At 40.2% G+C, this 17,532-nt stretch overlaps 1 protein-coding gene across 1 annotated transcript in view; it reads left to right on the top strand.

Annotated features, from left to right (window-relative positions):
* Positions 1–15,460, top strand: part of TSPAN7 (tetraspanin 7) — a 118,403-nt gene extending 102,943 nt beyond the window's left edge. The window contains 5 exon segments of the mRNA NM_001261716.1: positions 708–803; positions 2,191–2,346; positions 7,785–7,868; positions 14,149–14,224; positions 14,494–15,460. Of these exon segments, the coding sequence (NP_001248645.1) occupies positions 708–803; positions 2,191–2,346; positions 7,785–7,868; positions 14,149–14,217 (405 nt within the window). The 3' untranslated portion in view covers positions 14,218–14,224; positions 14,494–15,460.
* Positions 15,461–17,532: the final 2,072 nt, after the last annotated feature.

The raw sequence follows: 17,532 nt of genomic DNA on the forward strand, positions 1-17,532 counted from the left end.
TGTGTGTGTGTGTGTGTGTGTGTGTGTGTATTTTTAGTAGAGACGGGGTTTCACCATCTTGGCCAGGCTGGTCTTGAACTCCTGACCTCAAGTTATCTTTCCATGTCAGCCTCCCAATGTGCTGGGATTACAGGCGTGAGCCACTGCGCCCAGCTGACCTTTTAAAGTTCTTGTCTTTTATCCTCTTTTTTTTTTTTTTAATTTGCCTCACTAAAGACAGGTAAGTGAAAGTTGGTTTTGCCTCACTCGTATGGTAAAACGGGGATCAGTTTTTGACCAAAACATCAGTCATCCTGTCCACCCAAGTGGTTTGTCTTTTATGACCCTCCTGTGTAAGGGCAGAGAAAGTTATAGAAAGATGGGCATTAATCAATTCAAAGAAAATAAGTAGAAAGCCCATGCCTGAGGTTTGGCAGCTCATCATCACAGCCCTTTCAGAAATGGACAGGCCCCTCCAGCAGGTCATTCAGCAGGTCAGACTTTCTCTGAATTGAGGCTGAGGGGAACAATTTTTTAAATTCCTGAGCTTAAAAACCCCCTGGGAAATTTTCTGAGCTTTTCAGTCTCAGAAAATGGGGCATTGCCTCCCTGGCCTATATTTATACAGCGACTTTCCGAAGAGGCTATGTTAGGGTAGAAGTTGGTAAGAATTGGAGTCAGTTTGGGCTGTGGTGGGCTGCAATCACATCCCTCCTTGTCTTCCATAGATCAAGGACACCTTCCTGAGGACTTACACGGACGCTATGCAGAATTACAATGGCAATGATGAGAGGAGCCGGGCAGTGGACCATGTGCAGCGCAGTGTAAGTTCCAGAGGAGATGGGGGTGTGAACTACCTATGAGGTCTGGGCTTAGACTTATGGGCTGCTGGTAGGTTGGCCTAGTGCTTGCTGTTGGTTCCCGTTCTTCAACTCTTAGTCCAGTTCCATTGCCAAGAGTTGACACCCAGTCCTTGTCCAGGCTCCAGTTATTCAGGTAATGAGTGTCAAGGAGGACCACTCCCTTGCGTGTGCCTTGCATCAGTAAGGGTTGCAAGTATGCCAAGGACAGCTCATTTGCTCTTCAGATCTGAACCCTTGGGAAGGAGTTAGGCAGTGAGTGTGTGACAACCTTGCTTAGAGTTGGCTCCCAGAGGCTGGCTTTCTGGGATCAATGTCTTCAGGCTGGGTGGAGAGCTCAGGTGAGCTGTGTTCACTGGCCGGGGCAGTGGAGTGGGCATAGAGTGGACCTAGAAGAAACTGAGGATCTGTTAGGTATGTGAAGAGGGTGAGCTGCCTGATATTTTGCGGAGGATATGGGGGAAATAGAAGAGTGATTTCCTGTCTGGGTGGCAGGTGCTGGCACTCAAGCATGACCGTCCATCAGGAATCACTAATGAGGCTTTTGCTTTGGGTTTTCTTGCTTTTGTTTACTTCAGAAGCAGTCTTTTTTCTAATTTATTTTGATAAAACTTCCAACATATACAGAAAAGTCTCAGGAATATTACAAGGAACTGTATACTCAGATTTACCAATTAATTATATTTTTGCCCCATTTGCTTTAATGTTCCCTATATTGGGGTTGGCAAGCCTCTTCTGTAAAGGATCAAGTAGTAAATATTTTACGCTTTGAGGGCCATACACTCTGTCACAACTACTCATCTCTGCACTGTAGCACAAAAGCAACCACAAACAGTATGTGAACACATAGTTGTCGCTGTGTCCCAGTAAAACTTTATTTACAAAAACAGGTAGCTCCTGGGCTATAGTTTACCAGCTGCGGCTCTCCCTTTCTGTATATGCATCTTTTTAAAAGAACGATTTATTTACTTATTAGTAGAGATCCCAGTGGAGAGGTTTTTGAAACCATATTTGCCTCAATTCACCCATCAATAGTCCTGAGTTAGTGGATGAATACATCTATATCAATAGGTGATTGTGAGTTGGACAGAGAAGTATTGCTTTGCTTTGTGGAGGTGAATAAAGAAAGGCAATGTGATATATAATCTAGGACTTCCTTCTTGGAGATCAAACAAGCATCGGTATGGGTATAATTGTTATTGGAGCTTCCCATTCATCTTGACTCACCAAAGCTGCACATGTTGTCTTAGGGCCTTGGCCTGTGTTTCTCTTGTAAAAGTTACAAGGCAGTGATTGAGGAGACCACATTTGATCTACCACTTTTTGATTATTTTCCTTTCCCTGTTAATAGCTGAGCTGCTGTGGCGTGCAGAACTACACCAACTGGAGCACCAGCCCCTACTTCCTGGATCATGGCATCCCCCCCAGTTGCTGCATGAACGAAACCGATTGTAATCCCCAGGATCTACACAATCTGACTGTGGCCGCCACTAAAGTTAACCAGAAGGTACCTGCTTTCTCCCAGCCCTGATGGGACCAGTGGTGAATGTTTGGGAGGGGTTTTTTGTTTGTTTGTTTGTGTGAAATTATGATAAATAGATTTGAAACAGTAGTCAAGGAAAAGAGAATCTTACTTTGTGGTTCCTTGATTGCCTGGGAGAGGTACTTGAGGCTGCTCACTTCTAAAAGAGAAAGCTGTGACTCAGATCAGCCTTGTCTTTCTCTCCCACAGCAAGGATCTACGAGGCATAGTTAGGAAGGTTTAGCAAGCTGTTCCTGTTAACCCTGATGCTTATGTCAGACAGCGAGTGTTGGCTTTCTTCTTTTGGGGTGTCCATCTTCTGCTTAATATACCATCCAAACATGAAATTGTTTGCAGCTGGGTGTCAGTCTTTGGCAGCAAGAGAGGAGTAGAGTTGACAAGACAGCATCTACTTCTGCTAGGAAGGTGGCCTTTATTTTAGGGAGTTTACTGCCATAGGAAAATAAATCAGCAACTCCGATTCAACTCATTGTCAACCTCCTGACTCCCAAAGAAATTAGAGAGGGGGAAAAAAGAGGACTAAATGAGATTTAAAAGTTAGTACATAGTGGAAATGAGGGAAATGAAGTTTTAGTAGTCAGCGAAGAGGAAAATCAATTCTGCATTCCACTTTACAGAGAATACGATGAAGACATGATAAAACTGCATGTGAAGACTATCTACATTCTTAAATGTTTAGAGAAATACCATATATAAAATATATTTTGGTAAACAAAAGGGAGGGAAAAACCTATTATTGTGTTTACTTCCTGTTATTCAGTCAAGGGGTGAATCTTTTCTTGCTAAGATAAAATTCTGTTCTTATGATGCCTTCAAAATTCTATGTGATCTGGACCAACTGCTGAATAATTCAGAGAGAAAAGATAGTTCAGTAAGATTCAGTACTGACAGCTTCTTGTCTAAGTTAAAAGGACATCTGTTTCTATTTGAATTTTTCTTATGAACCCAAACATTGAGGCTTCCTTCATCTCTTATTAGTTAATAAGGTAACTTCTGGCTTCTTCATGGGCATCCCCACTGAGTACCCATATGTGTCATTATGCTTCCATTTTATGAAGTGCTAAGCATGTGGTAGACACTCCAATTTATGGAAGACAAGACATGCTCTATGGCAGTGAGATATTTGATATAACAGAGCCTCAGAAAGTCATTCATGAAAGCAGTACCCAAGTCTTTTTTTTTTTTTTTTTGGCCACTCAAACTTCCTCTTCTTTTGTGAAAATTGAGGATCCAGAAGTCAGGAACACGGGGTCTAGTGTCAGGCTCCAGTAGAAGTTCTGACTGAGCCACTGTTGATTATGTGATCTTGGTCAAGTTACTTAACCTTTCTCAGTCTTGCTTTTCTCATCTGTAAAATGGGGATAATAAGAATACATGCTCCTTGTGCTTGATTTGAAGATTTAATGAGATAAAGTGTCAAAAGCACAGTACCTGGCACAGATTATGACACAGATGTGATACACGTTAACGGTAATGTAAATGACGATGGTGAAATTTGTCTTCTATATCACATGGAGTCTTTTATTAACAATGATGCAGCAGTTTCTTATAGGGAGGATCTTTTGTTAGTATGTAAAAACAAGTTTGGAGACGTATCTTATAGTGCATCTATAATCCTTACAATTATTTCCAGAAAGAGAGATAGGGTCACCTTTTTTCATTTCACTGATAAACCTACACACTGACCTCACTTTCCACCTCCCCACTGTAATCCAACTTTATATTTTCCTGGCCACCTCAAATACTTAGAAGATCTGCTTAACTTCTCTCTTACTTACCTTATAGCCTCCAACCTGGCTCCCTCAGAGGAGAAAAACTGAATGAAAACTAAAATTTGTCTACCAAGTTTCCTTAGACATTCTTATTTAATGCCCACCTGAACTTATGAGACAAATTACTTCTCCTGACTAAATCTCAGACACCTAATCTATACAAGGTGGGAGATGGGGATGGGGTAATAGTAGATGCTCATACATGTTACCCGTCCTCCCAGTGACTCCTTCCCCCTAGGAGGCTTAACTACTGCCACATTCTAGTGATATGGAATCCTATGATTTAGAATAAATGGATCATCCCTGTAGATCCTGTGGTGTCTTAGACCCTGTACTCTGATAGCACAGAAAGACGATTCTTGGCTCTTACCAGGAAGCTTGAGAAACCCGTCTTGTACAGATAACCGGGAGAGAACAGGAGGAAAGTATGTAGAGTTAAATAGGACATTTATTGTTTGGATTTGGGGACAGGTTTTATTTTGGTTTTGCTAGCAGGATGATGAAATGTCTGCAGGTTCAGTTGGCTAACAGCATTGGCTGAAATCCTACTTCATGGGAATTATTTGACAGTTTATAAGGGCGAGAGGAACATAGTTATTCTGCTTGGCAGCTACAGAGATACCTCTTCCCATAACCTATCTGGAACTAGCGTTCTACTTCTAGTAGTTAAAGTCGGTCACTTGCAGATGTTTTCCATTGGTGACTGTTGATTTAGACATGCTGAGAGGGCGAGCAAATGAACTGTTCTGAGTGTTTCCTAGGATACTTAGCAGGTCTGTGTAGATTTATCTCACACCTGACAACCAGACTTTTGTATTAGGAAATTGAGAGAGGTTGTTGTGAGTAGATAAGATCATAGTTTAGGGGAAAATTTAAGGTTGAATGCAAACATGGCCTGTGGTAGTAGTATTAAATCAGCTCTTACAGTATGCAGATCTGTGCTGAGACCAGGAAAATGAACTTTGGGGTCCATGCAGTAAATAACAGAAAAATCCAGAGATGGCAAACATTTATTTTGACATTGGTCTCTTATTGTTTAAAAACAAAACAGAAAAAAAAAACTAAGTCACTTTTCTCATTTTAATTAATCCTATTACTGATATGATTCATTAACTTGCTTTCTTATTTGGAATAAAAAATAATGAGAAAACATTTCTTATAGAAGAGTGCTTCTCACCTTTTAATGGGCATGTGAAGCGTATGGAGATCTGGTTAAAATTCATTAAAAATATGTCTAAAGGAATAACCCATGGATTTGGCAGATTCTGATTCAGTAGATCTGGGGTGGAGCCTTCAATTCTGCATTTCTAACAAGCTCCTAGGTGAATAAATACTGCTCATTCAAGATCCATACATTGAGCAAGGTTTAGAGAGAATTATTTCGGCACAGTTGTACTAATGCCAGGCAGTTATTCCCTTTTTCTGGTGTCTCCTACTGGTTGGAGTGGCCTTACCAAAAATAATGTGACCAAGTCTAAAGTCTTCTAGAATGGAGTAGAAATCATACTTGAGAAAATATATTCAGTTTAAGTGTGGAATTGAAGTGCGCAGAAAAAAAATCTATGCCAAACTATTTTGCAGAATAAGAAAATACTCATTTTGCTTCTCTCTGGGTTGTATTATCAGGCTTGTGTTTCCAAATTTTGAGCTTACGTAACACTGGTGCTGATCTGTACCTCATTCCTTAGCCCCATCATCACTGCAGGGAGAAGATACAGTAATGATAGCCAGCCTGGCAAACTGCTGTCTTAGCCGCTACCTTTTGGGAAAGTGTTAGAATATCCACATCTCTTTTCATTTTGTCTTCTTTCTAACCCAAATTCTTCTCTCTTCTACTACCTTTTGAAAAATTGTATGAGGTTGGGCATGGTGGCTCATGCCTGTAATCCCAGCACTTTGGGAAGTTGAAATGGGTGGATCACCTGAAGTCAGGAGTTTGAGACCAACCTGGCCAACATGGTGAAACCCCATCTGTACTAAAAATACAAAAATTAGCCAGGCATGGTGGCACACACCTGTAATGCCAGCTACTCGGGAGGCTGAGGCAGGAGAATCGCTCGATCCCTGGAGGCGGAGGTTGCAGTGAGCCGAGATCACGCCACTGTACTCCAGCCTGGGCTACAGAGCAAGACTCTGTCTCAAAAAAAAAAAAAAAAAAAAAAAAAAGAAAAAAAAAAGAAACAAAGAAAGAAAGAAAAGAAAAGAGAAAAAGAAAAAAAATGTGATATAGAGTCTCACTAGTAACAGTGAAATCAGTAAGCTTCTACTATGGGGAATCAAATATTAAAACTCCCCATGAGTGATAATGTATTTCCTTTCCCACTCCCACCCTGGCCTTCAAATTTGCATCAGATAACTAAGAAGTCTAGTTTGTCGATTGCATTGAAAACATATGTCACACAAAGGGAACAACACACACTGGGCCTATAAGAGGGTAGAGGGTGGGAGGAGGAAGAAGATCAGGAAAAACAACTAATGGGTACTAGGCTTAATACTTGGGTGACAAAGTAATCTGTACAACAAACCCCCCACGACACAAGTTTACCTATATAATAAACTTGCACATGTACCCCTGAACTTAAAAACAAAAGAAAATATGTCTGAAAGCACTACTGGTAAGTTAATGCACCATTTTTTTTCCCCTGCAAGCAGACTATAAATGTATATAGATATCACTTAATAGAAGACACAGCATTGGCAGAATTTTTTACAAGCTATGAGAAATGTTAAATTGTTAAATTTGAACTTAAAGAGGGGAAACATGCTTGGGGTTTTTTTGTTCTTCAAATGTTATTAAAACTTAGTGTGCCATTTTGATAAATAAGAACCAGCTTTAATCTGTTTATCAAATTAATGTCTTTATTTGTCACAGACTTTATACAATTTAGTTGAGGCCCTTTTCCAGAAAACTGGAAAAAGACCATGTCTTCCTGGCTGAATAAGTCAGTTCAGAACTCTAGGTTGATTTGGCCAGTTTCAAATAAATATACTTACAAATTCTCTCTCTCTCCGGAAAAGATGACCCTAGAACATAGGTTTTCCCTATTTAAAAAATCCTAATGGTCTCATTAGGAAGAACCCTAAAACTCCATAAAGTTGGCAGATACTCAAACACTTCCCTCTAGCCAGATGATTCCGGTTTGTTTATTCAAGATTTTGTCATTCGTTGTCAAAATGCTAGTAACCATGTTTATGATGCTGAGATTTCCTGTTCAAGGATGCGGAATGTCTTTTCAAGTCTACTTCTTTGTCTCTGTAGTGTTTGCTTCATAGATCTTAGAGATCTCTTGCTAAATTTAATCCTACTACAGAAACATTTGTCGATGAAATTGTGTCTGGGATTGACTTTAAATGGGATGGGAGTTGGGGAGGTTCAAATGAAGCAAGATTGACCAGATGTTAATTTGTGATGTTTGGGGAAGGGTCATGTGTCTCTGTATTTTTGTGTATGTTTGAAACCTTTTCTTATTTTTTTAAGTTTGAAAAGAATGCTAATAAATTCCTGGAGTGAGTTGCAATTGTATTTGCTGAATTAAGGTTGAAGTGTATGTTGGGAGTGTTTCGAGTACACATAGCCCAGCTTGGCCTGAGTAAAAACATGTCTCCAAGACAGTGTCTTTCTCTTTCCAGGGTTGTTATGATCTGGTAACTAGTTTCATGGAGACTAACATGGGAATCATCGCTGGAGTGGCGTTTGGAATCGCATTCTCCCAGGTAGCTTCGTAATTGTGCAGAACCTAGTCTAACCTTTCCTCTGCCTCCCTCCCTGGCCTCCAGATTCTCTGCCTGCCTTCCTGTGCTTTGGGAAAAGCTGATAGATGGGGTCAAAGCTCCTTGCTCATTAGTCCTCAGGTGATCTGTTTATTGATTTTTCTTTTTCAACTCAAATGAAGTTTTGTCATCAAGGGAATATCAGTTACAGTTACACTAATGACTAGCTCCAGAAAAACAACTGGTTACTTCTGTAGGTCAAATGGAGGTTAACTGAATAACGTGCTGGCATAATTGGATCATAAACAACTCAAAACAGCAAATGGCTGATCTGGATTTGGGGGAAGCGTTTTTCCTGATTAACCTGACCCTTTTTTGCTCTCTCTTAGTTCCCCTGTATTACAGATGAGATCTCTCCCTTGTAAAGAAAGCCTAAATTTAGCAAACTTCGACTTGTGATCATTATTTTAATCTCTAAGTTTGGCTATTTGTAAGAAGTTTGACTATTCTTATGTGGTTTCTTAAGAGGAAATAAAATTTTGTGTACTAAATTTTATAGCCCTTTATCTGTACCTACCCTCAAGAAAACAATGGGAGAAGTACTATGCCAATTAAGTAAACCACACACACTGGAGGATAGAATAAGATTAAGCTAAATCTAAAACGTAGCCCACCTCCACCAGGCAGGGCATGGTCCCTCAGGCTTCTGATCTCCCAGACAAATGATACATCCTTGCTATAATGTGGCTTTGGGTAGAAGAATTAACATGTATAGTTAACAAGCAAGAGCAAACTTTGTTTATGTTTAACTCAGACTTTGTTCAGACCAACAGATCGTTTTTCAAACAAAGCCCGATTAATGTTGTCTGAGTAATGTCTCCACAGCTCTCAATTCTTTTTTTATTTTTTTATTTCTTTTTATTTAGGACCTGGTGTCTACAACAAACCACAACTCTAATTTCTATATAGGCTATCTCAGACTCTAATTACTTTTTCCCTACCCATCTGTATCTCTGGCCCTCCTGCTTAGCAATGCAGATGCACTTTAATTTTAGTCCAGTTTGTTCCTAAAACTTTCTAATTGAAATGTGGAATATACGGAAAGGTGCATAAATTATGTTTACAGCTTAATAAGTTACCACAAAATGAACATAGCTGTGTAACCCTCGCTTAGATTAAGGCATAGAACTTTAAGCCTGATGGTTTGTTTTTTACAAGTAGACAGCCTTAGAGAAGTAGAAGAGCTTTTCTTCCTAAGCAGTTACAAAACCTGTGCAACATTTTATCTCACAAGAGCATGTGGGCTCAGCCAACACAAGTGTGTTCCTTGTTGCAATTTCAAAACTATCTTTTACCATGCTTCGTTGTTTTTTGTTTTTGTTTTGAAGCCCATGAAGTGAATGAAACCCTCAACACTCCAACACATAGACAAACCAGAGTGGGGTCACAAACAATGCAAATTAACTCAGTCTCCAGAGACATTTGAAAAGCAATTGCTACTCTGAAATGTATTCTAGTTGCTATAATATTTCAATAATACTCAGCCACATCACTCTAATGACTGAGGGACATTTTAGAGGATCCCCAAACCCTGGTGACTGATGCAAATGTGCAGGATGCACTTGACAGCCTGGAACATCCTGTTTACTTAACACATGTATGTGTGGCATCATATTGTTAACATCAAAAGGGCATTCATGTGTTTGGCATTTGAGGAGGCCTGTCCCATTGGAGGAAAAAAAAAATATTGCTGAAGTCTCCCCTACTAGCTATCCTAGAACCATAAAGGGACATTATGCTGATACTGTACATTAGGAGAAGAGAGCCTCAAATAACCTGGAATCTCATGAATGAAACACCTTATCATCCAAGAATATTCCCATGTGGCCATGAGCATGAGTGTATGTGTGGTATTAGGAGGATCCTGTGTTCATTAATGAGATGAATCAAATGGATCCTTCTCCAAGTAATGAATCTGATTAATACCTCTCTTCCACTCTTCTCTCACACATCCCAATGAAGAAATGTATGATTAGACAAATAATTATCTGGCCTGATTAATCTCTCTGTGCTACCTTAAGAAATCTGTGATTTGTGAATTGTTGAATATGTACTGTGACCCTCTAGGGCAGTAAGAGAGGGGCTTTGACCTTAAGGAACCCCAACTCTGAAATTCTCTGCAGTGAGTTTAGGTCTCATCAAGGTACCACATAGTTATTGGGGTGATAAAACACAAAGCCCAGTGACATCATACCATGGTGCCAGTACTGCTCACCCATGTGGCCAGGCAGGTCCAGCAGGGCAGACACTTGAGACCTGCTCCCAGGTTCGGGCAGGGAAAGGAATGGCTGTGGCTGGCATTTGCCAGCCAGATGCACCAGGAACTACAGCTATTTATGGTGCCATCAGCCTCAGGGTTCCTGAAAGCTGAAGTTGGCTTCCAGATGTCCGTAGATCCAGGGCATCCCTGGGACAATGGTGGCCACTTACCAGATGCCCATTCACAAAGAACCAGCCCTACTGATCCTGGTCAGTGACCTAGAACCAGACCTTTGGCTACATGTGTTCAGAAATTTTAGAGCCAATGTCATAGTAAAATTTAGCACATGTTGTCTGATATTGATGAACCAGTTGTGTTGACCTATGCCTTAGCCTTCCTATAATAAAGAAGGCTCTACTAAGTAGAGGCCACAGAGAGGACAAAGTAGGTAGGAAAGAACAGAGCTCTCTCCCTCCCTCCCTCCCACTTTTGCTCTCCTGCCCTCGACCTTTTTCTTGCCCTTTGCTTGCTCTTATGACCTCCATGCTATCATCTGTTGGAAGAAACCGGCCATGCACATCTATTGTCTCAAAGATTAAAGGTGGTATAAAGTATTAGGAAAACTAAGCTGGGTCTAGCCTTTTAATACACTGGGCAAGAACTTTGTTCCCTGTTAGCTAACTTAGCTAATTGAAAGCTCTCGAGTGCTGTTTTTGAACAGCAGCAGGGTTGTGTCAAGCATTAAACACTTCTCTCTACAAACTTCCATTGCCTTTGCCCTCTCAAGGTAAACCTCATTTGTCTGGACTTGATGGGCAGAGTCTGCTGCCCTATAAATTTATAGCAGAAGGTTGAATCTGTTTAGTAGGGTACCTCTTCGCTGCATCTTTGGCAACTGCTTTTTCACTCGAGGGCTTGTGGGGAGAGTGAGAGATGGAGCACGCATGTACAGTACCCCTGTCCTATCCCCACCCCCAAAATGCCCTGGAAGCCAAGAACCATGGGATGTCTCGGCATGGACATGTTTATTGTTCAATTTGTGACATTGTGTATATGTACATACGCATGTGTGTGTGTGGTGGGGTGTTCTCTGGTCTTCTGTGTTTAGTACTTCTGTGTCTAAGGTAAATAGACCCAGGGCTTTGCTAGACTTGGAACCTGTTAGGCTGGATTAATTCCCCATATCATGTAATATTGTAGTCCTGAGTAAAGACAGTAGAGCCATTTTCCAGAAGGGGAGGGTTGAGTGACTCGCTTGAAGTTGGGCAGCTACTATAGATCCAGTATTATAATTCTGACCTCTTCACCTGGCCTGCTGTATTAACTTTTAAGGCCAGAGATCACCCTTGTTCCTGCCTCTGGTACCACCTGAAGGGAATTCATTTATTGCTTTTATAACAAAAAGACTTAAGTCTGTGAAATACAAAAGGAAAAGGTACTCATAAGAAAACACAGACCCTATTACTACCCATCCATTTTCTGACCCTCATCCTCCTGTCTGGCCTCCTCCAGGGTCTAAATGCTGCTAAGATGTGCCGGTCATTCTTTTCTTTTGGGGGGCCCTTGAGAAGACTTGTTTACCTTTTCTATGTAGAGGGCAGGACAGAGCTGAGGCTTTTCTTAGATAGGATGAGAGGGTACAACATTAAGCTCTGAGAATTACCTGTGTAGCTTGGGGCGTATTCTTTAACCTCTCATAACCCTCAATTTTCTTATCTGGAACACTGAGATTGTAATATTGTACAGGTTGTGGTAAATATTCAATACAGGCTAGGTACAGTGACTCATGTCTGTAATCCCAGCACTTTGAGAGACAGAGGCAGGCAGATCACTTGAGCCCAGGAATTCAAGACCAGCCTGGTCAACATGGCAAAACCCCATCTCTACTAAAAATGCAAAAATTAGCTGAATGTGGTGGCGCACAACTGTAATCCCAGCTACTCAGGAGGCTGAGGCAGGAGAATCACTTCAACCTGGGAGGTAGAGGTTGTAGTGAGCCGAGATTGCACCACTGCACTCCAGCCTGGATATTCAATACAGTCAGCCTTCCGTATCTGCAGGTTCTGTATCCATGAATTCAACCAACTATGGATTGAAAATAACAATACAACAAAAAATAATGCAAATAAAAGCAATATAGTATAGCAACTATTTACACAGCATTTACATTGTATTAGGTATTATGAGTAATCTTGAGATGATTTAAAGTATAAAGGAGGATGTGCATAGCTTATATGCAAATATTGCACGATTTTATATCAAGGACTTGAGCATCCTAGGATTTTGCTATCCTCAGGAGGTCCTGGAACCAATCTCCAACAGATACTAAGGGACGACTGTAATTTGTTCTACCTGAATGTGTTATGTACCTCTGACACTTATTTAATTTTTGACATTATCAAGTGTGTTCTGCTGTTTGTTGGTCCTGGAAAATGGAAGTTCTAATAAAAAGAGACAAGCTATGAGGTTCAAGGTCGTTACATTCATATTTTAGTTTCTCATTTGGCAGAATATTCTAAAGGTTATAGCCATGGTATCTTCAGCCACTTGGCAGTAAGTGCATGAGACTATGTATTTTATGGCACCAAATGATGTTGACCAGAACCTTGGTAGGAGATAGGACGAGTCCAATAAGATGATGATGCTTCCTTACCTGAAAGAGGTTATAGTTTGCATATTTCACAGCACAATTTTGATTTGAAAAAGGAAGATAAGAAATGAGAGCTGGAACCTGCACGGGTAGGTTAAGAGCCAGGAGAATGGAGTTCAGGTGTTTCCCTGACCAACAGTGGGACCTGAAGTGGCAGTAGGTGTTTCATCTATAAGATGAGGGTGACTAGGTGGACTGGATGAGCAGTTCCCTGCCCTTGAAGGCTTGTTAAAACACCAGTTGCTGGGCCCCAACCCCCAGCATATCTGATTCATCAGAACTGGGGTGAGATCTGAGAATGTGCATTTCTAAAAAGGTCCCAGGTGATCGTGATGCTCTTGGTCCTGGGGTCGCACTTCTAGTGACACAGGTCTGATCCAGTAAAACATGCCCAGTTGTCTAAAGAGAAGGGACTACATTGACTAAGAGAAAGCAGCCTCTAGACTCAAGTGCACAATTGGGCTCCTCTCTAGAGAATGCTGATCCTCCAGATTCATGAGTGGAAATTTTCTTTTCTAATGAACAGAACAAGATGTGGTTAAGGGTGTCTTGAGGGTATCACAATCATCTTTATTAGATTCACTTGTGCTACAGTTTAGATCAAGGCACAAAGACAAGTGGATGACTAGAATCTTCTGAGGAGGTAGAGGTACTACATCACTGGTTGTCCTGAGGCCCCTAAAAGAACTGGGAGGTGGGCCCTGGGTGTAGATGAGCCCACTTAGGCCTAAGATATCTACATGGTCAAGAGACAGAATATAAAGCCCCACTTTCCCCTAGCCCCTCCTACCTTTTCATAAGCTGTGGCTTTCTTACCCCACTGGTGAATGTGCCTCATCAAGAATAGGGTCTCTATTCTTGCCTCAAGGAAAGAACTATTATTTTGTCAGCTGGGTATGACTGAGATATCATAGTATGCTGAGAAGTCTTCCAAATGCATGTGCTATAGATTTGAATTAAATTTTAGCCTTTTAGTTAATATATCACTAAATTCTGTGTTCCTTAATTTTTTTATTACTCTCATAACATGAACAAATTTTAATAGTCCTTAAGTGTCAAAAGTTGTTCTTAAATGGCCAGAGTGAGCTACAGCTGGAACATGATGGCCAGTTTGAGAACTTCCAGTTGGCTCTGCAGTTAGACTCCCAACAACTGAGATCCCATGGTTGAAATCAGGTTTTATCTTTTGCTCTAGTGCCCTTTCCCCATTTACATGCAGAAACACTTGGTTGTTGAAAAAATTATGTCTAGTGATACACACATATCAAAAATCACATTATCCCCCATAAATATATAAAATTATTAATTAAAAATTAAGAGGGTGTGGTTCAGTGACTTGAGATTCTCGTTTTCATTTTTCTCCCTGGCAACAGTTAATTGGCATGCTGCTGGCCTGCTGTCTGTCCCGGTTCATCACGGCCAATCAGTATGAGATGGTGTAAAGAGAAGGTAGGTGACAGTGGGGAGTGTTTAATTTTGAGGGGTCCCCTTTGGGACACATAATACCCTTCAAATGTGCAGGAGTACTCCCTGGCCATTGAGCCACCTGATCTTGGTGGTACTTGTCCATGTGCAGAAATCTCATTTCCATGGTTCTGGGAAGGAGGTATAATTGGTTCTTTTGTGGAAACTGTGGAAATACTTTTTTCAGCTTGTTATCTTTCTTTTCAAGTCCTTATTACTGGTGAATCACTCACATGTTCTAATTTCTCTCTTAGTCTTTCAAGAACGACGGAATAAGAGACCTGTTTTAAAAAGGAACTGCAGCAATCTTTGAAAGACTTCCAAAGAATGTTAGAGCACAGTACATAATACACCTGCCCTGCTCCCCCTATCCCTTACCCCCCACGTGCAACTGACACTCCCACCCAGTCTCTGCTCCACCTTTCAGCCCATGTCACTTGTAGTGTCCATTTTGTGAAGCCTTGTTGTGCCACAGAGTGTAGCCAGGTCCCCTTGCAGCTAGTCCTAGTGAACCTCACCCCGAGGCCCTGCATGGGCCAGCCCCTCCATCTGTACTTGGTCCAACTGCAACTCATCATCGGTGACTGGTTATCACACCATCGCTGGCCCCTTTGGGCCCTGCATGTAGTGTGGGAGGCTCCTGTTAGCTCCTCACTGTGGTAAATGCCACACACCTTTAAGTAGATAAGCAGACGATAATTATCTGTTCTTTTGACTTAATCTCATTTGGTTTGATTTTCCCTCTACTAAGGCTTTCCTACCTTCTTCAGGCTGCCTAAGACATGTAAAGAAACACATCGATAATTGTCCATGAGGAGAAAAAAAGCATGTGTCATGCATGAAGGAAACTGAGCTTTAGGTGGCCTCCTTGCTTGTTACATACCTGGGTATGTGTAGGCAGTTTAGTGCATCTTTGCCTCTCAGTTGAAACCTGTATAATCCTGTTACAAAGCTGTGTTGTTGCTTCTCGTGAAGGCCATGATATTTTGTTTTTCCCCAATTAATTGCTATTGTGTTACTTTACTACTTCTCTCTGTATTTTTTTTCTTGCATTGACATTATAGACATTGAGGACCTCATCAGAACAATTTAAAAATGAGTGTGAAGGGGGAACAAGTCAAAATATTTTTAAAAGATCTTCAAAAATAATGCCTCTGTCTAGCATGCCAACAAGAATGCATTGATATTGTGAACATTTGTGATATATGTATTAATAAATAGAGCAATTACAAGCAGCTGTGTTCTGGTTCTGTTCTTTGGTTCTTATGAAAGTTTTTAAATACATTTCTATTCCATCTTGCTCTTTAGGACATTGAAGGCAAGTGGACCATCTCACACACTGACACACTTCTCCATGTGTGCTCCCACCCCACCAAAATAGCATCAGGCAGCAGAGAAGCTAAAGGGTTAGATTTTTAAAATTATTGTTATGGACACTTCAGAAACTTTAACCATTTATCATGAACAGAATATATTGTTGTCTGCAGAAATAGAGCCTTCATATCATTTCAGGCCTCTGAAATCCTCAGATCTGAAATCCGTGAAATAAAAACAAAGATTTCAGCTGAGCTTTTAAAGTCTGGATTTCATTTTCTTAAAAAAGGAAATGAGCCTCTATTCTTTCCTTCATTGTTTCTAATGAGCATGAATTCTTCCCTTTCCTCTTTCTTTTCTGGGTTGGAGTGAGTAAACACAATCTAGAGAAGAGATTACATCCTACGATGCAGCCATCCCAATGCCGCAGTTTGTACTGAAGTATGGAATGCTTACACTTGATTTAAAGAGCATTTTATCAATAGGTGCAGTAGATTATTTGCAATCAGTTTATTCTTGATGAGTCATCCAAAAACCAAAAACCTAGTAAAAGCATAAATTGATCTGTTACCAAAATGAGTGGATCTAAAAGGCTCCCTCTTCTCTATAGCACAGACTATAATTAGAATGGAGATGGCTTTCTAACTATATGCATTTATTAGCCTGATCTCTGCATAGAGTAAACCCTACTACAACATTGACAAAGGACACTGCTTAAACCTTCAGTTGTACCCTCTTGAAAAGGTCAGCATTTTTAGTGAATTAAGGAGAGCTCTTCTGTGGAAACATATGTAGCTCAAAAATTTTTCACATCTCTGTTTCGTAATTTCTATTTCATTATATATTTAAATGAGGCTTTTCTGTAAAATCCTAAATAGATCCCAACCCATGGTTTATCTTTTTGCAAACTGTGTGTTTATTGGTATACTTTGGTAAGTAAGAAATCTATATACTTTCTAAATTAAATTCAGATCTCAGAATAACATACTTTTAATGTGAAACATTTGGACCAAGGTTGATTTTCCTTTAAAACTATCAAGTGTTCATGTTTCAACTCTGAATGACTTGTGTGTAATGTCCTTTCCTCTTTCAAAGGAAACTTAAAGGACACAAATTGAAATACTTTTTTTGTTTTCTTTTATTATCTTCCCCCGCCCTTTTTTTTTTTTTTTTGGAAATATAACATTTACTTATGGTAAAAAACACAAAATGTTAAGTGTGCAACTTGAACTTGCTCATATGTACAAACCAGTGTACAAACTGCCCAAATTATATACAGAGTATTTCAGCACCCTTGAAGGTTCCCTGGTGTCCCTTTTCAGTCAGTAACCACAGCCCTCTCACATCCCCTCAATCCTGCTCAGGAGTACCACTAATCTGAATTATATTCCCATAGATTAGTTTTGTCTCTTCTTCAAATAAATAGAATCACACAGTGTGGACTGTTTTGTGTAGCTTCTTTCACTCAACATTGTGTCTGCAAGAGTTAGTTACATGATGCATGTAAACATAGTCTTGCCTTCATTGTGGTATAGGATTACATTATACAAATATAGCACAGTTTACCCCTTCTTCTGGACATTTGGGTTGTTTTTTAGGTTTGGGCTACTATGATACAGCTGCAATGAGCATTATGGTATATGCTTTTTGGTGGACATAAATACACATGCTGGATTGCTTAGAAATAAGGTATGTTTAGCTTTAGAAAGTACTACATAACATTTTCCCAAAGTGGTTATACTAATTTATACTCCAATCAGCAATGTAAAAAAGGTCTAGTTGTTCCACATCCTCACCAACACTTGCTATTCTCAGTCTGTTTTATTTTAGCCATTCTGCAGATGTATAGTGTTATCTAGATTTAATTTGCCTCACACTTTCACTTTTTCATTGACATTGACTTTTTCATTGTATTCTGTTCATGATAAATGGTTAGTTTCCGATGTGTCCATAACAATAATTTAAAAAATCTAACCCTT

Source organism: Macaca mulatta, chromosome X (genome assembly GCF_049350105.2).
Source record: "Macaca mulatta isolate MMU2019108-1 chromosome X, T2T-MMU8v2.0, whole genome shotgun sequence".
NCBI lineage: Eukaryota > Metazoa > Chordata > Mammalia > Primates > Cercopithecidae > Macaca > Macaca mulatta.